Source organism: Diabrotica virgifera, chromosome 2, assembly GCF_917563875.1.
Source record: "Diabrotica virgifera virgifera chromosome 2, PGI_DIABVI_V3a".
In the NCBI taxonomy this organism is placed as follows: domain Eukaryota; kingdom Metazoa; phylum Arthropoda; class Insecta; order Coleoptera; family Chrysomelidae; genus Diabrotica; species Diabrotica virgifera.
The window spans coordinates 185,766,523-185,794,283 of NC_065444.1; the positions used below are offsets into that span (position 1 = coordinate 185,766,523).

Here is a 27,761-nt window from a genome sequence, read left to right on the forward strand (position 1 = left end):
GATTAATTATTTTATAAACTTTACGTTCTTGGTGGTTTTGAGTGCTGACAACATGCCTGTCACTTGTATAATAGTGAACTGTGCAAGTCCAACTGATCAGAATAATGTTAATTTTAATTTGTTTTTTGTCGTGATTTTGAGCTTAATATAGTATTTAAAGACATTCATTAGATTAATTATTTTATAAACTTTACGTTTTTGGTGATTTTGAGTGCTGACAACATGCCTGTGACTTGTATAGTAGTGAACTGTGGAAGTCCAACTTATCAGAATAATGTTAATTTTAATTTGTTTTTTGTCGTGATTTTGAGCTTAATATAGTATTTAAAGACATTCATTAGATTGATTATTTTATAAACTTTTCGTTTGTGGTGATTTTAAGTGCTGAAAACATGCCTGTAATCTGTATAGTAGTGAACTGTGGAAGTCGAGCTGATTGGATAATGTTAATTTTTTTCGTGTTCCCTCTATAGGGCTTTTCATTCACAGTCATTTGTTTTGAGCTTCTGTCATATGCCGTATAATCCGTGTATAGTAATCGATGAAAAGCCGTATTAGAAACTCATTTATGTTTCCTCACCTAACTAAATTGTCAAATAACAGGACGCACTCATGCTAGGAATTATGGTTTTTATTAATATTATTACAATTATGTATTTATATGTGACACTAACGTAACTAGTGACATTCATTTTTAGGCCAATGTGACAAACTTTATTAATAGTACTAAATTTTAACATTTATCCCCTATTTTGTTAAAACAATATTATTTTGTTTTTCATTCTATTCAAAATAAATGCAGTTTTGACAGGGAATTTGTTTTGTTATTTATTTATTCCATATAGACCTGGATCCCGCGTACCAAAAAAAATTTGATTAATAGCAAGCTGAAAATTTATTAATAGCTTAATGGTGTCTAGTCCGACAAACTTTGATGTACGGGAACACTGGAAGTTTTAACTGTGGAACAGGTTAAAAATTTGGAACGTCAAACTACGAAAATGTTTATGTAATTTGTCAGATAAAACTTCCAATTGATTTGCTACCAATTCATTAAACTCTCATGCAAAAACCAGACTGGTGAAAAAATCACCAACTGAGCATTTTAATGATAGAACACGAAGACCATGTCAAACTACAGGAATCATGTTGGTTAGTAATAGCAGTCTGATTTTTGCATGAGAATTTAATGAAAGGATAACAGATCAATTGGATGTTCTGTCCAACAAAATATATGGGATGTTTTTGTAGTTCCAAATCTGAGTTTCCAAACTGTTTCACAATTAAAACTACCCCTGTTCCAGTGTCACAATACATCAAAGTTTGTCCAACTGGACACCGTTAAGCTATTAACAAATTTTCAGCTTGCTATTAATCAATTTTTTTGGTACACGGGATCCAGACCTAATAGGTTTGTTCATAGTACGACACAAACAATTAGCAACTGCTGCCAACCATCAGATGCATGAGCAGTTAACAGTTAGCGTTGTGCAGTTAATAGTTAGCATTCATAGACTACAAATGCACATGTGTCTGATGGTTGGCAAGAGTTGCTGATCGTTCTACGAACAAACCTATCAGTAAGCACAATTTGTGATATCCATGGGTAGTTACTAACAGAAAGAGGCAGGATTCGATTTTTAAAACATTTATTTTAGAGTCAAAACATAGTCATACCTTAAACGATAAATGTATATTATCATTACAAGTTGATACTAATTACAAAAATAAATACACATTTAAAAGACCAATACATAATTACTCATGATGAAGAAGAACATTATAATTAAAAATGAATAACCATTTTCATATCGCTGCAACACAATGCCAAAGCCATCTTATATTTCAATTCGTTTAGTGAGCGCAACAAGCACTCTGACTGAACAGTTTCAAAACTCATTAGTTTTTCATCAGAGAATGCATATGTTGCTATCTCCAAACCATGTAGCTGTAACATATGTACATACATTGGGTTCTTCTTCGTCTGTCTTGCCCTGAGCATACTAAGCTAAAAATAGGATTGCTGCAATATGGCTGCAGACTTCACTATTACCGGCCATACGCATACAATGTAAATTTGCTATGTCATCAGAACTGGCTATCACCCCACCCAAGCATTTAGTCGTTTAGCATTAGATTTTTGGAAATGCTTCACCTAAAAAAAATATTTTATTTTTTTGGAAATTCTTCAACTACAAAAATTTATTTTTATTAGAGTATTTGCGTTCTTTACAATGATTGAGAATATTTTATTTAAAATCAGACATTCATATAATATAATTTTAGAACAATCATGACAGTAATTCAAATATATGGCAGTAATAAATCATTTTCAGAGAATTATGGAGTTCGCAGTTTACAGATTAGGACGATGATATGTCTGGTTTCATACAGATATATAAACGTAAATAAATCTAATATTTAAAACCAATTTATCCAAAAGACACTAATACTGTTATCCATATATTTCTTAATGGTGAATAAATAAAATAAAGGCATACCTTTCCGACAATAATATGGAAATCAGGAAATCATTAACAATTTTTACTCCATTCAAAACAAATCCAGCTGTAAAATATTTATGTGCCTGAAGGCTTTTGTATGCTTTCATCTGCTGCTTAGAATAGCAACTGTGACATATCAGATTCCACCAGATATGTATAAATATCTATAATAGTAACTTGATGGACTGCACTTTACTGTAAAATCCAATTCTGACTGAATTGCGTATGGATCTAAATCCCCAATTATTTTCAGCTTCAATAAATATCTAGAACAATAAAAGAAATAATGTTATTGCTTGCAAAATTCATCATTAATGATAAATATCGGGGCAAAATGAACAGTAAAAAAAATTGTTTCGCCTACCTTTCTCGCAACATCTGGAGTTTCCAATAATAATTTCCTTAAATAATCAGTTTGCATTGTGGTAAAGTTTATAAAGTTCACAAAAACAGGAAACGAAATCCAAATGAATCCAAAATACGACGATAAACAATGAAAAATCATTGAAAAATAGATGCAAACATAACCTCTTTGTTAGTTTGTGTGCCAACCAGAGGTCACGTGGTTTGGATTGCCTAATTGGCATAGGACTAGCAGTTTGATTTTTTAGGTTAGTTAGCTATCTTCAGTTCAGTTAACAGTTTAATTAACAATTTAACAACAGTTAGTTGTTAGTTTTTACTTTACTTTATGTTTATAGTTTAATAGTTTTTAGCTTGCTTGCTTGCACTGCAGTGCAGTTGCAGCTGCAGCCTTGAACCCTGGTCCCTTGGTTTAGGTTTAGATTTGGGAATGTGGGATGTGGTAGTAGTAAAATTGTTATAAAATTACATACAGGAAATAAAATTTAAGGAAATGGAAGTAAAACAAGAAATCAGTGAGCAGACGTGTGGGGTAGAAATAGATAATAATGGAGTGGATGATGTTCGTTTGGAGAACTTTAAATCTGAAATTAAGGAAGAATCCAATTTAGAAAGTACAGATTATCCTTTGGAATGTTTGGATTTGAAGGAATTTCCAATAAAGACTAAAATAGAAAAAGATGGAAATGAAGTTACCTGTTTTGAAGAAAAACAAAATACCACACAAAGTAAGTAAATAGTAGGGAAATATTTCAGGCGAAAGTCACTATTTTTTTGTTTGACAACAAAACATTTGTATCCTGCAAAGAAGGGAGCCCACCAAGTTCATAAGTTAAGTATTCCCTATTCCACGAACATACGCCTGTTTTGTATTACTTCGACAACGAATATTTTAGTGTGCAAATTAAGAAGAACGAAAGTAAATTGCAAATTACATTGTTGTTTATTGGAATAATTATTAGCGCCATTTACTTTCGTACTTCTTATGTTGCACAGTAAAATATTCGTTGTCGAAATAATCCAAAAGAGGCGTATGTTCGTGGAATGGCCCATAAAGATACAATCAATTTTATACTCTGTTTAAATGGTACTGCAACACACAAATTGGATTGTTTAGTGATTGGCAAAGCTAAAAATCACAGAACTTTTAAAAACATTTTTCTGTCAATCTGCTACAAGAAGCAATCTGAAAGTTTGGTCACAAAAAAGGTAGGTATTTAGTGAATGGTTAATGGTTCCATAAAGACTTTGTCCTAGAAGTGAAGATGATGAAAGGATCCAACTTGCCTATCCTATAAAAGCTTTAGTTGTATTTGACAATGATTCAAGCCATCTAAATGAGCAAGAACTTAGAATGAGTGATAGGAATATCTAAACTATCTTCCTACTACCAAACTGCACACCTTTATTAGAGCTGATGGATCGAAAATTCAAAAAGTAAGGCACTTACTCCGTGGCGTTACAACCCTTCGTCGGTTTTAGCTGACTTGACAACATGCCTCCACTGTTCTCTGTTTTGAGCAACCTCTATCCAATTCTCCACGCCCATAGCATTCAGGTCTCCTGCTATATTATCTCGCCACTGGAGTCGAGGGTGTCCAGGTTGTCTTCTTCCAGTTAGGACTTCCTCCCATGCCAGCCTTACTGTTCTTTGGTCAAAATGTCTTCTGAGCTAACCTGCCCTTTGGAGTCTTCTGGACTTTATTTCTTTTATGATATTGGAGTCTGGGTAAATTTCTTTGAGCTCTTTGTTAGTTTTTTTCCTATATTGTCCTGATGCTTTATCCAGCACTGGCCCAAAGATCTTTCTTTGGATTTTTCTTTCCCAAACATGTAGTCTCTCTTCATATGCCTGTTATTGTCCATGTTTCGCTTCCATACATCACAATGGGTTGTATGATTTTTTTTATACACTTGTATCTTCGTACGTCTTGTTAGTTGTTTCGATTTTATAAGGTTTTGGAGGGCAAAAAGACATCTGTTGCCAGCTTGTATCCTAGTATTTATTTCTTGGGATCCGTCATTGTCTTCAGTTATTGTTGTTCCAAGATACTTAAATTCTCTAACACGCTCAAAGTTAAAGAAGTCATCAATGGTCATTATATTTCATCTTATTTTTGTTGATTAGGAGCCCCATCTTCTCTGCTTCCATCTTGAACCCTACCAAAGTCTCCTTCATCCTTAATCGGGTGTTTCCTATTAAATTGATATCATCTGCAAATGCCAATAGTAAGTTTGGTCCTTCTCGATGAAATACTGTAGTCGGTTTTTCGGTTCTTTCACTTCTTTCCGGGAATATTGGAAACTTTCGGAAATTTATGGAAACATTACATTTTTATTAAAATTATTATAATAAATTATACAAATCAGTATTATTACATTACTTATTGTTGTGGTATTCCGACTACAGAAAAAATCTGTTAAAAATTAAATGTCCAAAAATACTTTTAACATTTATTTAAATTTATTAAAAAAATATTCTGAATATTTGTTATAGTACCTAGTTCCATTTTATCTTTTCCCATGTGGCACGATTCATTTTCAAATTGGTCAATATCCTGTCTATACACTGCAAAGCTAATATATGCTCTTCACCAGTGAGGCTTTGTCTTGTTAAAGAAGAATCAAGTAAGTTTGCAGCATAGTGCACAGGCTTCACTGCCATTTTTTTCTAATTTATATTATAAGCATTCCTTTTTCTAATACCTACTGATTGGAAGGAATGAAATATTCTTGGTAAAAATATTTTCTGTGTCCTTAAATGCCTCGACACCCTGGGATATTTTAAACATATTGCCTTCCAAGATAGTACACTTCGCGTCAAAAAAAACTGGTACAACTCTTATAACCGAAAATCGTGTTTTTCAAGTTGTGTAAGTTGATCTTGTCACAAGTGTCATTCTAATTTCTAGGGCAACGTTGCCAGTTCAACGAAAATATTATATCAAACTAGGTAAAAACCAGACTGAGCGACAGACCGCATTTTTTAATATACTAAAAACTAAAACAATGGTAATTTTCCGTCATCTCAATTAAGTATCCATATATTGATTCATGTTTTATTAAAATTTATGAAAATATTTCAATTCAAAAATAATGACAGATGACTTATAATAAATCTTGACATGACTTTAAATTATTATGTTTAATGTCAAATCGAAAGGTGTGATTGGTTTCTCGGAAATTGTAGGACAAAACGGCATTAAGTTGTGTAGAATAAATAAAACACACTGGAAAAATTAAAAATTTAATTTGAAATTAATACAAAATGAATAACTTTTACGGTGAACAAGTATGGAATTTAAATATATGTATTACAATTCGAAATATACATTTTAAACGTTATTTTTTTGTATTTAGATTTAGTGCAATTCTGTTATCTGTGATGGCAACAACGAAGTGATTCACGAACAATAATTGTCAGTCTGAACACAGGTTTACATTAGGAAAAAAAAGTGTTTTATACCAGTTTTATATGACGCGAAGTGTACCTAATGAATTTCAAAATTGGTGGCACAACCCTGACAGTTTTATAGTGAATACAAAATTTATAATTTGTGATTTTTGTAATAAATATTATCACCTTCACTGTGCTAAGGTAAAAGAACAACTTTTGAAAATTAAACAAGATTGTGATAACTGTAAATGGTTTTGTAATGACTGTGTACCGAAGTTTAATGATATTAACAACAAAAAAGCGGATAGAAATAATGAACTAATTGAAAAAGCAAGTAAGTTAATTGATTTATTGGAATCATCAAATTCATCTTCACTCTCAAAAGCTGATGGAAAATCTTGGGCTGATGTTGTGAAAATTAAGAAAACGGAACCCTTAATTATAAAACCAAAAAACCAGAACCAAAATAGTTCGGTTACAAAAAGTGTACTTACACAAAAACTTTGTCCAGCTGATATGGCTGTTTCTTTAGCTGAGGTAAAGGAAGGAGCAAATGGTCGTGTTATGATTCACTGTCAAGATAAGAAATCGTTGGAAAATTTAAAAAGTAATGTAGAACGGCATTTGGGTGCAGAGTATGAAATAAAAGTTGGCAAATTGAATAATCCTAAAATTAAAATCATTGATGTTAACCCTGATGACTTGAATGATAATGGTGAATTTATTAATAAATTTCTAAATCAAAATTTACCGGATGATTCGATTCAAACTGATATTAAAATTATTCACAAATTTAAATCTAACAGAAGTAGGGGAAATAATGTAAATGTAATAATTGAACTTTCTCCTAAACAATTTAATTATTTAATTTCTAACAAACATAAAGTTCATATTGGATGGAACAGTTATCAGTTTTTCGAATTTCTAAGTATAATTCGTTGTTTCCGATGCTGGAAATTTGGCCACTTTTCCGACAAATGTGAATCAAAAAATTAGGTTTGTCCTCTCTGTGGGGGTAAACATAAAAAGGATCAATGTAATAATACAACTAATTTTAAATGTTCTAACTGTACGTACGCTAAGGATATTATGAAACTAAACGATATTGATGTTAATCATCACGTTTTTGATATAAACTGTTCTTGCTATTTAAAACAGTTAACTAAAAGTAAAGAAAAAGTTAACTATCAATTCTAGCAATCAAAATCTTTTGAAAAGAATCATGAAAGAACTTTATTGAACGTTTATTTTCAGAATATAGGAGGCTTGCGTACCAAACTTAATGACTTACAACAAGTGGTTGCTTGTTCTGATTATAATATAATTATACTAGTTGAAACCTGGCTTAATTGTGACTTTAGTAATGCTGAGTTGGGACTTTCCAATTACGACATTTTTAGAGTCGATAGAAATCATCTAACAAGTTATAAGCAACGTGGAGGAGGTGTTCTGATAGCTACATCTAAATATTTACAAGTGTGTGAAGTTGTTATACCACAAAGTCATATTGAACAAGTTTTTGTGTCACTTAAGTGTCTCAATCAAACGCTTATTTTGGGTTCTGTGTACATCCCTCCTGCGTCTGAACAGCAGTGTTACATTGATCATTGTAGCAGTGTTGAGTTTATTTTTGAAAACTTTCCAGATAGTGAGATGATTATATGCGGTGATTATAACTTACCCAATGTTAAATGGATAAATGATGAATTTGGAATTAGAGTTCAATGTATTCCCAATTCTCCTGCTAATGATTTGTGTAATACTGCCAGTTATTGTAATTTATCTCAAATTAATGTGATACCTAATAGCAGAAATACTTTTCTTGACTTAGTTTTTTCTAGTTTATCTAATATAATTGTGTCGGAACCATCTAATCCCTTGTTTGACAAAAGTGTCCATCATACTCCAGTTTCTTTGGAATTGTTTGTTAATGTTAACTCATCAACTTTAAATTATGAAGAATACTTTTTAGATTTCAGAAATGGTGATTACTTTAGCATAAATTATCTTTTGGCTGAGATTGATTGGAAATTAGTATTCATCAACAAAAATATCAACGAGGCTATTGGAACCTTCTATGAAATTCTATACAATTTAATACATAATTTTGTACCCATTAAAAAATATAAAACATCCACATATCCTAATTGGTATAACTGTGATCTAAAATCGTTAATATTAAAAAAGAAAACTGCTCATAAAACATTCAAACAGACTGGTAGGGAAGATGATTATAATATATTTTCAAGTATTAGGACTCAGTGTAAAGAGCTTACGAATTCACTATATAAACGACATGTTCAGGAAACTGAAAACAATATATCTGAAAACCCTAGATCATTCTGGAAATTTATAAATAGTAAAAGAAACTCACATATGTTACCATCAGTTATTAAGTATGATGATTATACTGGGGAAAATAGTCAAGAAATCGTTGATATTTTTGCGAACTTTTTTTCAACTGTCTACAATGATGCTGTAGTTAATCAAATTCCTATTTTTAAATTTGAGAAATCTGCGAATGTAAGCAATTATGTTGTTGACATAATAGTTGATAAGATTCTGAGTAGCCCATGGAAGCTTACCAGGGGACCTGACGAAGTTCCATTGTATTTTAAAAAAAAAATGTGTATACACTTTGGCAGAACCAATACACCATTTATTTAACCTATCACTAACATCAGAGATATTTCCCGATTTTTGGAAATCTAGTTTTTTAAAACCAATCTTCAAGTCTGGTCAGAAAGATAAAGCTGAAAATTACCGTGCAGTTTGTATACAGTCAGAGTTACCAAAACTATTAGATTTTTTTGTAAATAGAGTGTTAAGTTTTGATTGTAAAAACATAATAATTGGTGAACAACATGTGTATTACACAAATTTTATCATTAGCTCGTTGGAGTCTGGTTCTCAGGTCGATTCAATCTATGGTGATTTTTCAAAAGCTTTCGATAGAGTCAATCATGAGATCTTGATTGCCAAACTTTGTGGCTATGGCATTAGCGATAACATCTCAAATTGGATTAAACATTATTTGGCTAATCGTTCTCAAATGGTTAAATACGGTAGTTTTTTGTCAAAACCAATTCATATAACATCAGGTGTTCCACAAGGTTCTCATTTGGGTCCACTGCTGTTTAATATATTTGTTAACGATTTACAAACAGTAATTAACTCGGACCAATTTCTCTTATTCGCTGATGACATAAAAATCTTTAGATCTATTGCTTGCCTCTCTGATTGTGAATGTTTGCAGTTGTCCTTAAATAATTTTTCACGTTGGTGTGAAAAAACGCAGGCTTCTTTTAATAATAATTACACACTTAATGGTACTGTTCTGCAAGAGATACATCAGGTACGGGATTTGGGTATAACACTGGATAGAAAACTGAACTTTAATGATCATATTAATGACATAACTTCACGTGCCCTTAAAATGTTAGGATTTATCCAGAGAAATTCAAAGGACTTTTCAGTTTTCACGTTTAAAATATTATACTGTTCGCTAGTGCGATCAATTATAGAATACTGCTGTATTATATGGTGTCCTTTTTATAATACCCAGAAAACTCAATTAGAAAAAGTTCAAAACAGATTTTTAAGGATATGTGGTTATAAAATGGGTTTAAGACGTGGAGATTATAATTACAGTTATATTCTTAATCAACTTAAAATGAACAAATTAGAGACAAGAAGAGCTGAATTCGAATTATATTTTTTACATAAGCTTCTAAATGGATTTATTAATTGCCCTGAAATTTTAGGTTTAATCTCATTTAATATACCTATGCGAAGAACCCGTAATTCTGACCTGTTTTTTGTAGATTTCCATTCTACTAATTATGGACTTAATGAAGTTATTTCTAGAATGTTACGTACTGCGAACAGTTACCAAACAGATTTAGAATTATTTAATACTTCAACTGCATCATTTAAAACACATGTTAAAAGACTGTTGTAGGCTTAGGTATCTTACTGTATTTTATACATATTGTACAAAAACTGAAAAAGGGTTTAGCCCATCAATAAATAAATAAATAAACATTGAATGTTCGAGGAGCATTCCCAAATCATAATTTACAAAGTTTATACATTGTAAATCATGATTCGGGAGTACTCCTCGTAACATTCAACGTGTCTTAGTTTGATTATTCTAGTGGTAGTGTATCTTTATTGTGATTTAAGTATAGCTTTATAATGTTCAAATCAATGTTCCTTTTGTACTCGGCAGTGGTATAGGTTCGCTGGCTGTGTGAATTAAATAGCGCTACTTTCATGTAAATTCAAATTACGTCACTGACTCTTATGTCCAAAAGGCTCTTGGAAATATTCTCAAAAGTTCTCGGAAATATTATGGAAAGTTCTTGAAAACATTCTAGAAAATTCTCGGAAATATTCTCGAGAATTTTTCATTGAAAGTTTCCGGGAATATTCGCGGTCAGGAGAATATTTCCATTTTTTAGCGAATATTCTCGGAAACTTTCCAATGTTCGCGAATATTCGCTTGGAAATATTCTCGACTCACATCACTATTCAGAGCTAAGTTGAAAAGTTGTGGTGAAAGTGCATCTCCCTGATTTAGTCCATTGTTTATTTCGAATGTCTCCTAGTATCATTGTCCAACTCTCACCTTACATCGTAACCGTTCCATACACATCTGTATCAACCTGACTAGTTTTTTTGGAAAGCCAAGTTCCTGCATTGCTGTCCACAGTCTAGCCCTGCATACTCTATCAAATGCTTGTTTAAAATCTATGAACATCTGATGAAGCTCACGATCAAACTCGTCCCAGCATTTTCCATTATCTGTTTTATTGTAAATATCTGGTCAATAGTAGAGCGGCCCTGTCTAAATTCGCATTGATAATCGCCAACGATTTATTCTGTGTATATTTTGGTTCTTTGTAGTAGGATGTTTACAAGGATTTTCTAGAATGGTGTTTAGGAGTGTTATTCTCCAGTAGTTAGTAGATTGCTTTTTGTTGCATTTTTTGTGGATTGGTACAATAACCCCTTCTTTCCATTCATTTGGCATTGTTTCTTCTCTCAAACGAGGAAAGAAAAAGTAAGGTCCTTATATAAAATTAAATTGTTCACCCATATATTTTTTCAGGATGGTGACATAACGCAGTGCATCAATAAATTTAATTTGAAACTTGTATTATATTTAATAAGCTCATATATTAGATAAAAGGTAATCTAGGTGAAGAAATATTTGAAGCAGTAGGCTAGTAAAAATAATTGTAGCCACCAACTACTACAACATTGGAATGCAACAATGCAACACAGGAGATCTTACGAAAATGAACCGCCGAGAGGAAGACCACAGATGAGATGGGTTGATGATACTAAGTGAATAATAGGAACAAATTGGAAATACATAATATGTATACAAAATACATATTATGTTGCTTAGGATAGAGACCGATGGAAGGAGTTGGAGAGGCCTATGTGCAAATGTGAACGATAGAAGATAGAAGGCTAAGAAGAAGAAGAAGAAGAACTATTACAACTGTACAAATAAAACCAGATACAGCATTTAATTGTTTCAATACCTGCATAACATCAGCTGAAGAAAATGGATAATTCTTTATAGGTCACCCATGCCTCACAACTGTACATTAGAACTGGAAGTATCAATCATGATCTTTGTCTTTCTTGTTAAACAGTAGCATCTAAAATGTTGGATTAGTCCAAAGTTACTTCTATTTGCAAGTGTGATTCTATGGTTTATCTCTTCCAATATTGTATTGTTGATTTTTACCATGCTTCATAGGGAGAATTCATGATAAATTTCAAAATTATACTGGCATTAAAATTATGTCCCAGTCCCATTTTTCTAACTATCTGTGATGAAATTATCTTAATTTTATTTTCTTACTTTAATTAACAACTTTCTTGAAAATAATTACTCTTTGAAATGAGACTTTCTGAATTAAAAAATGTTTATAAACAAAAAAGTTATTGCAAATTAAACCCAAAAATAAGCATTTTTAAATTGTTTATTAGTCCATGTGGTGAGACCGTTCCTGTCTGAAAAAATTTCTGATTCGATTTCTTTGTGGATTCCTATTCAAAAATGTACCCTTTAAACAAATCTGAAGGTGCACGGCGGAATTTTTGGGCTGAAATTCTTTAAACAATTTTTTTAAACAAATACAAAAGATCACCTTTTTTACCCGAAATATATTGTTTTAGATTTTTTGAATCATTCTAAACAAGAAAGGTATCTTGTGATTTTTTTCAAAAATTGACAGTTTTCGAGTTATAGGCGATTTAAAATCTGAAAAATGCGAAAATACACATTTTTAATGCTTAAAACTCAGATTTAAATTAGTATTTTTGAGGTTGCCAAGCACTTGAATTCTAGTATAAACATTCATTTTCAAGATTCTGAAGACTGATTGGGTCTAACTTCAATTTACACCGTTGGTATTTACTTAATTGTTAATTATGCGTGGCCATCCGATTTTTTGCCGATGCGGCGCGCTCTATTTCAAAAATCTCTTATATTCCTCAGAAAAATATACTTTTTAGATTCTTTGGGACATTCTAATAAATAAAATAGGTTTCTTGCCATTCTTCGAAAAAGTTAATAGTTTTAAAGTTATAGGCGATTTAAAATCCGAAAATGCGTATTTTCGTATTTTTCGGATTTTAAATCGCTTATATCTTTAAAACTAATAACTTTTTCCAAAAATTACAAAAAACCTATTTTATCTAGAATGTCCCAAATAATCTAAAAAATATATTTTTCGAAAGAAAATAAGAGATTTTTGAAATAGAGCGCGCCGCACCGGCATAAAAATCGGATGAACACGCATAATTAATAATTAAATAGCAACGGTGTAAATTGAAGTTAGACCAGATCAGTCTTCAGAATCTTGAAAATGAATCTTTATACTAGAATTTAAGTACTTGGCAACCTCAAAAATACTAATTTAAATATGAGTTTTTAAGCATTGAAAATGCGTATTTTCGCATTTTTCAGATTTTAAATCACCTGTAACTCGAAAACTAAAAGAAAAATCACAAGATACCTTTGTTGATTTTTTTTAAATGGTTTAAAAACATTTTGCCCACAAATTTCGGCCGACACCCTTCATATTTGTTTAAAGGGAACATTTTTGAATAGGAATTCACAAAGAAACCGAATCAGAAATTTTTTCTGACCAGAGCGGTCTCACCATGGACTATATAACAATTAAAATAAACAATAAAAATATTTAAAGTATTATGTAGTTTCCAAAATGTGCAAAAGATGACCCTGATCAGTCAAGTAGTTTTTAAATGATCCTAGGTGTTTATCCTATTTTAGAGCAAAAAGGTCATTTTTTTTTTCAAAAGCAAAGATGGTCGAGTAATTTTTAAACAATTCTAAGTGTTTATCCTACTTTACAGAAAAATGGCCATTTTCAAATGACATAGAATAAAAGAGGTATTTTTGGTCGCATTCCTTTCATAAGATCTACTTTAGCGTTTTTCGAGGCCAGTTTTTAATTGGTAGGACCAAAATGATAAGAAATACGAAAAAAAAGATACCATACAAAAATGTAGGGTTTTTAGATAAAAATTTGGTTTTTATTTTTCATTACTGTATATCTTATCATTTTCAAGTTATGTAGTTCCTACATGGAGAAAAAGGAAGATTTTTAAGAAAATTTAAAAATGCACTCTATAATTTGATCCTTTTTTTTCAAAAACCATTTATTTTAAACTCGTCTAACTTTTTCAACATATAAATAACACAATAATAAAAGGTATTGTAGAAGAAAAACGATGCATTTAAATTTTGATGGATGAGGGGTTTTCTCATTTTTTCTTACTAAAATACATTAGTCATCATTTTTTTGCAGCATATCTCGCTTAGTCTGAATGTAATCGACATTTAATATTGCTCATTTTAAAGGTCTTTTCAAGCACTACAAAAGGTATTGGTAGCATTAAACACCTAAAATTAACCTTTTCTCTGTTATTTCAAGTTGAATACACCGATTTGAGCATGCACCAAAAAACAAACTCTTTTCAGAGTTCCATAGAGTTCAGACTACCATATCTCTTTTTGTATTATAACTAGAAGCTTTATGAATGAACGAATCTCTTGGTTTTTATAAGCTACAAAAATGTTGTATATAGGGTCACCTAGGGTTAGTGTGACAGCGGTTTTAGTGTGACAACATTAAATACTAATTTATATTGTGCTTTTCTATTACATATGATGTTATATTACACTTCTATTGAATTTCAACAGATTATTTAAAAAAAAATTGTCAGTCCCTTCTGCTTTTAGGTTAAAATCATAGTATTTATTTATGTGTGTATTTTAATTCGAATTTGAAATTCTGATATATTAATCCAAATTTTGGATTTCTTCAAAATTGATGGATTCGACCGTTACTTGATGGAAGTTCATTTTATCTCACAATAAAACACTGAAAAACGTTTGTTTTCTATACTTCCACAAAATTTATTACAACTATGCTATTACTACAGCTGTTTCGGCAAAGTGCCTTTCTCAAGTGATATATTTTACAATGTGTTTGCCTTTTTAAGTCTTTAACTGAAGAGGTTGAGGAGTGGGGAGCTGTTTGTCTCGAGTTGGTCATTCAGGTATACAGATATAATTCAAATACAGATATAATTCTGAATGACCAACTCGAGACAAACAGCTCCCCACTCCTCAACCTCTTCAGTTAAAGACTTAAAAAGGCAAACACATTGTAAAATATATCACTTGAGAAAGGCACTTTGCCGAAACAGCTGTAGTAATAGCATAGTTGTAATAAATTTTGTGGAAGTATAGAAAACAAACGTTTTTCAGTGTTTTATTCTTCAAAATTGTTATTTAATTATGATTTTTTCTCTGCATGGTATTGCATCACTTATTTTAAACATTTAAACTTATTTTAAAGGCCCAATTGTCTTTATCTATTATTTTTTTAGGCACGTCACAGTAACCCCACAGATTTTCGCACTGTGGGGTTTCTGTGACAGTGAAACATGGGTATAGTGTGACATGTGACACCATCACCACTTACTACCTTAGTTTGATCAAGTTATGATTGACAGTATCTTGCAACCGTTCATCAGAAGAGCAAGGTATCGCTGGTTCATCATATATCACTCTATTAAAATAGCACCAAATCACTGGCCAATCCTCCAGTCCATTACAAGGGTGTCAAATCTCCGAACTTTCTGTTGGGCAAGAAACACCAGAGAAAGTGTTTGAGCATATGCTTCTGGAAAAGATAGTTCAAACTAGCATAAAAAAGAATAATAACAAAAGAAGAATACATAAGTTATTTAAAGACAAAAAGGCTGAGTCCATTAAAGGAAAACAGAAAACCTGTCCAAAAACAATCAAGAAAAAGTCGAAGAAAGATGAATCAGATAGTGATGAGGAGATAGAAGATATGTCTTTAGGGGAAAGTGACGAAGCAGAAGAGGAGTTCTTAGAGGAAACTGCGACACTAAAACCTATAAACAAGGAAGATATTAAACAAGACTATTTTATAGTTGCAACTTTTATGGGTGGGAAGCGTGGTAGAACTGCTTTTAGGTATGTGTGTCTAATTGAAAACTTTGATGACACATGACACTAAAAATGAAATAGAAGTGGAAGGATTAAGAAGTGTCGATAAGGATAAAAAAGTTTTGTTGTTAATGAAAAAGACAGTTCGTTTATTAGAATGTCTCAGATTATAGGAATATTGATGGATCCGATATTATCCCTTAATGATGAAAGAATTCGGTATACTTTTAATGGAAAAGTTGATGTTTTTGAATGTTAGATGTTACTGAATTTGTAAAATAAGAAAAAGTTCTCAATAAAATACCTACCTTAATAAAAAAATTGGCGTTTTAAATAAAAAATTTCATATTTTTTTTCTAAAATTGTCGAATTTTTAAATGCCAAAAATTATTACAATGTTTTTGTAATGTCTTTCTTTGTCCCACCAAGGCACACTTAATCCTAGGTGCTTTTAAATGGCAAAAAAAGCTAGTTATCACACTATCCCTAATCCTAGTCACAGTAACCCCATAATGAAGGGATAGTGTGACACCTTACCCTCTTAAATAAAACATAATGTAGAAGGAATTTTAAAAATGCAACATGCCTATTCGTTGTGCAATGATTGTGACAATTAACCAGAAAGTCTTCCATTAAAAATCTGAAACCGTTCAATTAAAAACAAATATTTTTTTTTTATTTTAAAATCAAATTTGTATATTTTTACGTCACACTAACCCTAGGTGACCCTATATGTAGTTTTTTTAGTTAGATGTATGGTTTTTAAGGCATTCGCAAAAAACCGTTCGAAAAGGTATCATGGCCAATTTTCAACCATGAATAACTCAAAAATTATCGAGTTTTCAAAAATAAATTTGCTTAGAATTAGGTTCTCTAGCCACTTCCGTGGTTATTTTGACCAAAAAATTTTTCACCCCCCTTGAAGGGGTGGGAGCCGCCACCAAGATAAAAAGCGCCATAGTATATAGGGTAGACTTTGAATTAGGAGATAAATAGAGGCTATTCCCAAAATAATCCATGCAGTAGGATAGAATTCGGAAGTAATATCCTGTTCTTGCTCTCATTGACTGGTGTATAGATGAATTAAATTATTTTTCTTTTTTGTCAATATGTATACAGTGTGATTCATTAAGAATGTCCAATCTCCGAGTTATAGATTCTAGACCTCAAAATATTAAGATTTAACCCAAATCACTTAAATAAAATGTGGCTCGTCACTGAGTTACAGGGTGTTTTATTTAAACATTTAATAACTATTTATCGTATCCTTATCATACTTGGCAGAAAATATAGATACTGGACACCATACGAATTATGATAAACAAACGTTTCTGCCTACTACCAGAGGCGTACGACAGGGGATAGTGAATGATTGACCTTCCCAAATTCTACTCCACTGGCGGAATTGCTATTTTAGTGCAATATTTAGATTCTCCATTACTTTCTATGTAAATAATATACTCTTCATTAGTATCGATAAAGCCATTAGTTTTCGAGATATTTGAAGTTGAAAATGAAACGGCATAGCTATTTTGGTTTAATGTGTTGAACCCGTTCATTTTTAACTTAAAATATCTCGAAAACTAAGGATGCTATCGTTACGAATGAAGAGTATATTACAGGCGTGGCCAAGCTTCTTGATAATCGAGCCATTTTTCAAAATTTGAAATTTTTCGCGAGCCGCAATTAAACAATAATTATTTAAAAAGTGTAAAAAAGGTATTTAATTTTTCTCATACTGTTTGGACTACACGAACTTTAAAGTGAAATAAAATGGTTCACATCGTTGTTTCAAATATGCTTCAGAATACTTCAATTCTTCATCATCCTTCCATCTTTTTCTGGGACGACCAACTGATCTTCTACCGTCTCTCAAAAAACACTATCTTTAACACTCTGTCTTCCTCTGATCTTACCACATCACCTGCCCATCTTGTCTTAGCTTTTATATCTCTTACGATGTTTTCAGTACCATACAGTCATCAATACAGCTTTGCGGCGCCTTCTCCACTCTTCTGTCAATTCATCTCTTTGAGGGCCAAATTACATTCTGAGAACTTTCCTTTCAAACACCAGCAGCTTATTTTTTCCCGCTGATGTAGAGTATACGTTTCACTCCTATATGTAACAATTGGGCGAAAAATTGACATATAGTCTTAATTTAGATTGACTTTTTAGTAGCTTATATCTTAATAGTGATTATAGGGAGTATGATGCTCTGTTCCACGCAGTTATCCTTTCTGAGATCTCTTTTTATATGTGGTTGTCATCTGTGACTACTGCCCCTAGATATTTAAACTCTTTTACTACTCCGAAGTTGTTGTCATTAATAGTTATGTTCTGCCCAGTGATGTGGGAGGGAGCGGATGCGGCATATGGTGAAGTAGATGGGCTCGGTTTCACTCGCAAAAACGCTCCATCCAATATGGCGGAACAACTCTTTGGTAGTCTATTCTGCTTTATATAAAATATATAATTATAAAATTATATTATATTATATAAATTATATAAATAATTAATAATTTTAATAACTAACTAATAACATATTCCACATATAACGTATAAAAACCTGCCCGTCGCCATATTGGATGTAGCACAAAAGTGTCAAATCAAGTGGTCCCATTTAGTAAAAACAAAATCATCCCTTATGTCGTATCCCCTCTCTCCCATACCACTGGTTCTGCCTAACTCTTGCTCTTGGATTTTTGGTTACTTTCATGTTTTTCGTCTTCTCTTCATTTATTCGAAGGCCCAGACTACCTGTTCCTTCCACTAGTTGTGAAAACACCTCTTTCACGTCTCTCGTCGAATGAGCGACTATACCTAGATCATCAGCAAAGGCCAACAATAGTTTTGATCCTCGATTTGCAAATCCCCCTGTCAGCTCAGATCATATTTTACTTATTACCTATTCTAAGATCAAATTAAATAACAACGATGATAAGGGGTCTCCTTGTCTAAGTCTAATGTTACACAGTCTTTTATATTTTTTCGTGTCAATCATTTAACTCATTTGAAAACACAAAAATTAAAAGAAAATTTAGGTACATGTATTGAGAGCCACAAATAATCCTTCAAAGAGCCACATATGGCTCGCGAGCCACAATCTGGCCACCCCTGGTATATTATTTACATAAAAAGTATTGGAGAATCTAAAAATTATGCTAAAATAGCAATTCCATCAGTGGCGTAGATTTTGGGAAGGGTCAACCGTTCATTTTCCCCTGTCGTACGCCTCTGGTAGTAGCGAGAAACGTTTATTTAACATAATTTAGCAGGATACACAGTGCCTACACTTATTGGCAATTATTATAATGGTATGTCAAATACTTTTAAAGTACTGGGTACAAATAGGTTATTACCCATTTTTAAATTGTTAAATCCAATATCCTGCAACTCAATAAGGAGCCACATTTTATTTAAGTGATTTGGGTGAAATACATATTAACTATTTGTAGGTAGTGTACACAATGCAACATTATGTTAAATAAACGTTTCTGACTACTACCAGAGGTGTACGACAGGGAACATTGAATGGTTGACCCTTCCCACATTCTACGCCACTGGCGGAATTACTATTTTAGCGCAATTTTTCGATTTTCCAATACTTCCTATGTAAATGATGTACTCTTTATTCGTAACGATAAAGTCATTAGTTTTCGAGATATTTGAAGTTAAAAGTGAATGGGCACAATGCATAGCACAAAATTGCTGTGCCGTTTCATTTTCAACTTCAAATATCTCGAAAAATAATGACTTTATCGTTACTAATGAAGAGTACATTATTTACACAGAAAGTGTTGAAGAATCCAAATATTGCGCAAAAATAGCAATTCCGCCAATGGCGTAGAATTTGGAAAGGGTTATCCATTCATTATCCCCTGTCGTACGCCTCTGGTAGTATGTAGAAACGTTTGTTTATCACAATTTCGTAGGGTGTACAGTACCTACACTTTATGCCAAGTATGATAAGGATACGTGAAATAGTTTTAACGTACTGGGTAAAAATAATTAATAAATTTTTAAATAAAACACCCTGTAACTCAGTAACCAGCCATATTTTATTTAAGTGATTTGGGTTAAATCTTAATATTTTGAGGTCTAGAATCTACAACTCTGAGATTGGACATTCTTAATGAATCACCCTGTATAGTTCAATATATTATAATCAAATCCTCAATTTAAGTTTACTTTCATATACGATATTATCAAGTCACTTACAACCGTCCATTTCAGCTTTAATTCTGAATTCGCTCTGCCGAGACACAACTGTCTGTGACATTGGTAATTTTTTATGGGAAATTGGGTTGCTAGACTTAAGTGGAAATTACTACACAACCAAACATACCTGCGTATTGTCAATATTATTAATAGTAAACAGCATAAAAATATTAAACACCATTATAATATATTGATAACAAATGAGAAAATTATTTAAAAAACTCTAACAAGAAGTAAAACCACTTCTATGTAAATTGGTATATTTATTAAAACTTAAAATCCCAATGGATTGAATAAAATAAGTCCAATTCAGAACGTTTTCAGACCTATCGGTCCATCATCAGTGAATGTGCATACTTGCTAAATAGCCCCAGAACCAAACAGTGGTTGAATTTAAAATTCGATTTACATTATTTAAAAATAATATTCAATAGGCTAAACGCCGATGTTACAGGATATTGCCTATGGGAACATGGTGAAACCCTACCAAAACCTCAATCAACCATCTTAGGCCAACTTTGACTATAAAGTCTAAGTTTAAGACACTTTATAGTCAAAGTTGGCCTAATATGGTTGATTGAGGTTTTGGTAGGGTTTCACCATGTTCCCATAGGCAATATCCTGTAACATCGGCGTTTAGCCTGTTGAATATTATTTTTAAATAATGTAAATCGAATTTTAAATTCAACCACTGTTTGGTTCTGGGGCTATTTAGCAAGTATGCACATTCACTGATGATGGACCGATAGGTCTGAAAACGTTCTGAATTGGACTTATTTTATTCAATCCATTGGGATTTTAAGTTTTAATAAATATACCAATTTACATAGAAGTGGTTTTACTTCTTGTTAGAGTTTTTTAACTATATGGTATACAGCCAACCTAGGGAACTTCCCTTCTAGAGAAAATTATTTATTGTACATTTTTTATTTTTTTAAAATATTTTGTAGAAATAAATGGGTGCGTTCGGACGACCACAGCGGCTGACTGTCAGCACAAATCGGCTGAGTGGTTGTATCCAGCGCTGATATGGAAAGCTTAGTAAATCTCTCAGCGGCTGACTTCCAGCGGTGTCGTCTGAACGCTACCGCTTACTCAGCTGTCCAGCCGCTGTGGTCATCCAAACGCACCCAATGAACACAGGATACCCACAAAAGTTTATGGGTTTAGTATACACTCCCACTATTTCCAATAATTCTTCTTTTTTTAGTGAAACATTAAGTTGATTTGTGCAGTTAATAGTGTGAGGTAGGAATTTTTGTGCTGTATGTTTCCTATTCCGAATGTGTCAAAGTGAATCTCGGCAAAGCGAATTCAGTATACCTTATAAAATGAAGTGTTTAATAAGTTTCTCTTTTAAAGTACATAATAATTAGTACCCATACTTATTAGTAAGTAATTAATTTTTAATACTCTACATATATGATTTGGTACTGCACTTGAAATGGAAATGTTACGGACACTGATGTAAATTGGACATTGACGTCAAGACCGGGTATTGTCGTGAATGTCTATTTCCCTGGATATTAGCGACAATGCCAGGCCTTTAACGACAATAATATTAGCTGTTAGCCAATGTTGTAAAAAAAAATAAACTAAAATTAGAGTGTTCATCAATAACCGGGCAATAACGACAGTGGCCAATGTTGATAAATAAATACAATTATGCATGATGTAGATATTATTTTTTATTTAAAATAGCTTTTGAAGGCTAATCTGCTAATCATTTTTATTTTGACAAGATAGTGAACCATGGCATTTTGTAAAGACCGCGTCCCACCATCAAATAATTTGATCAAACTGGTTTGAGCAAACTGAAAGTGACAGTTAGTGACGTCACATCCTGAGTGTTCACTGTGGATAATAATGAAAAATTTTAATTTTAAATAAAGTACAAACAATTTAGACAACTCAATACAAAAAATTTGATCAAACTAGACTGATAGTGAGAGCACAGATTTTTAGAATTTCAAAAAAACTGCAATTGTGACGTCACTTTGACGTACTTCCTCAAGTACGTCAAGTTTGCTCAAACTGTTTGATCAAATTATTTGATGGTGAGACGCGGCCTTAAGACATTTTTTACATAAATTTACTATGAGTAATTTCAGCACGAGAACAGAAATGAAGCAAACAGTAAACATAACCTAGCTTTTAGTCAAAATTTCAACATTGACCGATTAACAACGGGCATTGTTGACATTGGCCGGACAATGATAGAAATGTCACGAATTTAAATTTATTTGTCCAGTTTCTTTGGACAATAACCTTAATATCCAGCCATTGTCGACAATGACTAATTCAACAGCCCATTGTCGATATTGACAGGTTAATAACGTTATTTACCAGATTTAGGTTATTGTCCGTAACAAACAATAAATATGTACTTAAAATGTAGTGGTCGGGATTTTTACTTATGCTAGGATTGTGGCATGTCGGGATTTTAGCAATTTTGGTATGTCAGGTTTTTTTCATTTCGGGATTCTGGCGTGTCGGGATTCTTGCGCATATCGGGATTTTGGGTGCCACCCATCTAAAACAATTATATTATTGGTGGGTAGAATAGTTCTGTCTGTAAAATCATTCTATGTATTATGCTTAACTTTGTGCATAAATTCAATTTTCTCTAGTAAAAACTTGTTTTATTTTAGGTTTTACTCTGAACGAGAACAAAATGAAAATTATGGAAACATTTTCTGAACATTCATCTCATAAAGAACCCCATATGAGTCCACATGCCGAAGGAAAAACTGTAAATGAAATTGTAAAAGTTCAGACCACACACGGATCTTACAATTGTGAAATTTGTTTAAAGCAGTTCTCTGTAAAAAGTAATTTGAAAGCACATTTAGTGGTGCACACTAGGGAAAGACCTCACAAGTGTAAAATTTGTTTTAAACAGTTTAGTCAAGCAGGTACTTTGAAAATACATTTGAGAGGGCACACTGGAGAAAAACCTCACAAGTGTAAAATTTGTTTTAAGCAGTTTGGCCGAGCAGGTACTTTGAAAATACATTTGAGAGTACACACTGGAGAAAAACCTCACAAGTGTGAAATCTGTTTTAAACAGTTTAGTCAAGCTGATAATTTGAAAACTCATTTGAGAATACACACTGGAGAAAAACCACTTAAGTGTGAAATTTGTTTTAAACAGTTTAGCCAAGCAGGTTCTTTGAAAACACATTTGAAATTGCACACTGAAGAACAGTCTTACACATGTAAAATTTGTTTTAAACAATTTAGCCAAGCAGGTTATTTGAAAAGACATTTGAGAGTGCACACTTGGAAAAAATCTTACAATTGTGAAATTTGTTTTAAGCAGTTTAGCCAAGCAGATTCTTTGAAAGCACATTTGATAGTGCACAGCGGAGAAAAACCTTTCGAGTGTGAAATTTGTTTTAAGCAGTTTTTTAAGAACAGTAGCTTGAAATTACATTTGAAAACACACACTGAAGAACAACCTCACAAGTGTGAAATTTGTTTGAAGCCATTTTCTACAGCAGGTAATTTGAAAAGACATTTGTTAGTGCACACTGGGGAAAAACTTTATGAGTGTGAAATTTGTTTTAAACAGTTTAACCAAGCAGGTAATTTGAAAACACACATGATATTGCATACTGGTGAAAAACCTTACGCTGGAGAACAATTTAACACATGTAACATTTGTTTTAAACAGTTTGGCAAAGCAAGTTCTTTGAAAACACATTTGAGATTGCATACTGGAGAAAAACCTCACAAGTGTGAAATTTGTTTTAAGCAGTTTAGTCAAGCTGATGGTTTGAAAACTCATATGAGAATACACACTGGAGAAAAACCTCATAAGTGTGAAATTTGTTTCAAGAATTTTCCCGAAAAAGCTAGATTAAAAAGACATTTGATGGTACACACGGGTGAAAAACCTCACAAGTGTGGAATTTGTTGTAAGCAGTTTTCTGTAAAAAGTAATTTGAAAACACATTTCAGATTGCACACCAGAGAAAATACATAAGGGGCTATCCTAACGTTCTTACTTTCAGTAGACCCATTGATACCTTTCGGTGTTAAGCCATTTATTCAATCTTAAATAAGTGTCTGTAGTTGCGTCTAGCTCTTAAACTTTCTCCATTCTTACCTTTTGGTTGCCATTTGTGTTGCTTCTTGCCAAGTTTTCCCCTTACTTTGTAGTATCTGGGAGATGTCACTATTCCATTTTTTAACGGGTCGTCCTCTTCTGTTCTTCCCTATTGGTTTTGCTTCCCACACTCTTTTCACTTGTCTGTTATTCTGCCCTGCTTAGTAAAAACGTCCGATCTACAATTTTCGTCTTTTCGTGGTAATGCTATATTCCACTACTAGTAGACATTTATCATCTTATTACTTAGTCAGAAAGTCCATTCTGCCACCTCAAATCGTACAAAATTATAAATTTGTTTGTCCTTTCTACAATTAACAGCTGTTGTGCTTAGAATAAATGTTCTATATGCTGACTATAGTTAAAGCATCCTATCTGCATCAAAAATTGTGAAGATATGACTTTTTGGCTAAGTAAGTCATGTTGAAATCATTCAACGGGTGAAATTAATGTTGACCTAGTGCTTATACGAAATATAATATACGACAAGGGAAATTACTATAAATCATAATGAATACCCGATCGCTTCTCATACAGACATTTTAAAAATATTTGGATGTGATAATTATTGTTGATTTATTGAAGTATAAAATACGTAATAGTTTTGCCGCTGAAATAAACTTATCTAGTGAGAAAACGCAGTTAGTAAAATTGATGCTACTATAGTATGTGGTCTACCGTCTTGTTTCTTCTATAGTTTGCGGTCTACCGAGGGATGCGATATATAAGCTGTATTTTATTACAATGCCGACAAAAACAACTTTTTCAAAGTGAATAAAACGCATAAATCAAGAATTATTATTTTAATTTTACAAATTATTACTTAATAATAATAATAATGTAATTTGTCATATCAATTTGCAATTTTAGTTGAGAAATAGCCAATTGTTCAAGGCTTATTCTCAACTAAAATAGTAAATTGATGTGAAAAAGTATTAAGTTGTAAAATTAAAATAATAATTCTTCTGACTTATGCGCTTTATTCATTTTATAAAGATTGTTTTTGTTGGTACTGTATACATGTGGGCTCATCACCATATTATTTTTTCGGAAGGGTTTGCACACAATAATGTACATCGTTCTAGGCGAAATTTTTATTAAAGCACTAATAAACATTTATACCTACTACTACTATTTAGGAATATACAATATAAACTATAGCCAAATTTAGTTTCTTTACTATTATGCAAATAACACCGTAATCTTTTATTTATTTATTTATTTACTGCATCCATTTACAAAAGTTTTACAAGCTACACCTTAACCACAATAAATGATTAAAATAATAAACACATCAGAATAATACAAACATAAAAGAATAATGCAGAACTACATACAACAAACTTATTGTAAGATATTTTCCCAGGGTATGCGCAAATATTAAGCCCTCTTTTCATATAAAATGGCCTGATAGATTTACTTTCATTTCGTTTTACATTTATTTTGCTCCACATGTTTATTACTTGTGAATAAATATTTTTTCTCTACAAGAGTTTTCTTTCGTTTCATTATTTTGTGCAAATCCTTTAGGTAGATCTCACCCCCGAGATAGACCGCATATTATTAGTAGCACCGTAAAATTTTAATTATCATTCATACGTATTTTGCACCAAATGTTTATTACTTGCAAATACATATTTTTTCTACAAGAATTTTCTTGAATTTCATTATTTTGTGCAAATCCTTCACGTAGATCACATCCCTGAGGTAGAACGCATACTATTAGCAGCACTGTAAAATTTTAAGTGTCATTCATATTCAAACTAAAAAAGTCCTATCTGAAAAATTAAGAATTCTAAATAACCTACACATTATTAATACTTAGTTAAAAAGTCCTATCTATCAAATCTCAAACTTGGAGTTATTTTAGTGATTGCCTGTAAATCAAAAAAAAAATTAATCCTAATTAACTGCTAATGGCAAAAGTCTGCTTTTTAAAATGAGGATGGCACAGTATTAACTATAGATATCGCTTTTTTCTCAAAAGTCTAATATTGTCAGTTAGGACGTTTTTACTTAGCAGGGCAGTATTGTCCATCCGGGTTAGATGTCCGAACCATGCCAATTTTTTCTCCTTAATTGTGTCGAGTATCGGTTTGATCTCGAGTCTTTCTCTTATTCCCTCATTTCTTAATTTATTTGTTTTTCTTACTCCGATCGTTTTTCTAAGGTATTTCATCTCTGCTGCCTGAATTCTGCTATTTTGTTTTCTGCTCCGTATGTCACCGTAGGTCTATATATTGTTTTGTATGTTGTCATCTTGGTCTTTGTTGATATTTCTTTATTATTAAGGAATCCTCTACCTAGTGCTTGGAATAGTTTTCCATTCTGTTGTTAAGATCGTCCTAGATGTCTCCTTTGTTGTTGATTACTGTTCCCAACTATTTGTATGAATTTGTCTGTATTATTTTTGTTGATCTACCATTACTTTTACTTGATCTTCCGTCCCTTGTTATTTTCATTATCTGAGTCTTGTCTTTGTTTACATTTAAGTTGTATAAGTTATATTTCAGTTTTTCTGCTGTTTCCGCAATTAGTACTATGTGGTCTGCAAATATATACATCTCAGATTTGGGATCGCTATTTTAATTTCCATTCACCCATCTCTTCCATTCTTTTCTGTTTTCTGTCATTATTTTCAATTTCTCGAGTGATTTTTCTTAAACTTTTCCCGCCTCTACTACTTGCTGTATCCATTTTTTTCTTGGTCTGCCTCTTTTTCTTTGCTTCGTGAACTTTTCTTGTAATTCTGTTGGGTTGCATCCTCATCAAATGCCCATACCAGTTCATTTGTCTCTTTTTTAGTTTATTCATTATTGGTTCTTCGCTGGCCATTCTCCTAATAGTCTCGTTGCTTAATCTATATCATTTTGACTTTCCAACTATCCTTCTTAAATGTCTCATCTCCATTGAATTTATTCTGCTCTTATGTTTTTTCAGAATTGTCCGGTTTTCACTTGCATAGAGCAGTCAGTATCACTATTGTGTTATATATTTTTATTTTTGTCTCTCTTATAAGTTCTTTTTTCACAGTATTGGTGCTAACGCATAGCATAACTTGTTTGATTTCTTTGCTCTATTTGTTATTTTCCAGTCTATTTTTCCGTCATTGATAATGATACTTCCCAGGTATTCGTAAGTTGTAACTATGTATTTTCAGTTCTGAGTTTTTGCATTTCATCTTTATCTTCTTTGCCGTTTATTATCATTATTTTTCCTTTTTCCTCGTTTTTTTCCATTTTTAGTTCTTCTATTTGCTCTACCCATGTATCCATTAGTTTCTGCATTTTGTTCTCGGAATCTGCTATTAGTACTATGTCGTCCGCATACATTAAGGAATCTATTGTTACCGGTTGTAATCTATGGTATCCTATTATTGTCTGTAGTTGGTTGGTTATTACTTTAATTTTGAAGTGAAAACTTCTTTAGGGACGTTGTGCGATTTTTGGATAGGGGAAAAAGCATTGAATTCGCGACCGTCATCGCATTTAAATTTAAAATAGATGTAAAACCTACTTTAGGATGGAGAAAAAGGATTAGAATTTTGTACATATATAGGTATATTATGTGTATGTATATATAAATTGTATGGAAGTATTTAAATTTAAAATAAATGTAAAACCTATTTTAGGA

The 27,761-nt window shown here is 32.1% G+C and overlaps 1 protein-coding gene and 1 long non-coding RNA gene across 2 annotated transcripts; one reads left to right on the forward strand and one right to left on the reverse strand.

Moving 5' to 3' along the window:
- Positions 1 to 1,632: 1,632 nt before the first annotated feature.
- Positions 1,633 to 3,076, reverse strand: LOC126880326 (uncharacterized). The gene is made up of 3 exons (XR_007696561.1): positions 2,869 to 3,076; positions 2,502 to 2,770; positions 1,633 to 2,155 (listed from the first exon to the last, which is right to left on the reverse strand). It is a non-coding gene; the product is annotated as an uncharacterized LOC126880326 (long non-coding RNA).
- An 87-nt stretch (positions 3,077 to 3,163) lies between these two features.
- Positions 3,164 to 27,761, forward strand: LOC126880317 (zinc finger protein 235-like). Its single transcript, XM_050644123.1, has 2 exons — positions 3,164 to 3,595; positions 22,669 to 27,761. The coding sequence occupies exons 1-2, from the start codon at positions 3,361 to 3,363 to the stop codon at positions 24,003 to 24,005; spliced, it is 1,572 nt and encodes a 523-aa protein (XP_050500080.1). The 5' UTR covers positions 3,164 to 3,360; the 3' UTR covers positions 24,006 to 27,761.

Excerpts from the sequence above, each read along its gene's own strand:
- LOC126880317 (XM_050644123.1), top strand. The coding sequence starts at position 3,361 with ATGGAAGTAAAACAAGAAATCAGTGAGCAGACGTGTGGGGTAGAAATA. Across the intron at positions 3,596-22,668 it reads AAAACAAAATACCACACAAA|GTTTTACTCTGAACGAGAAC; the intron begins GTAAGTAAATAG and ends GTTTTATTTTAG.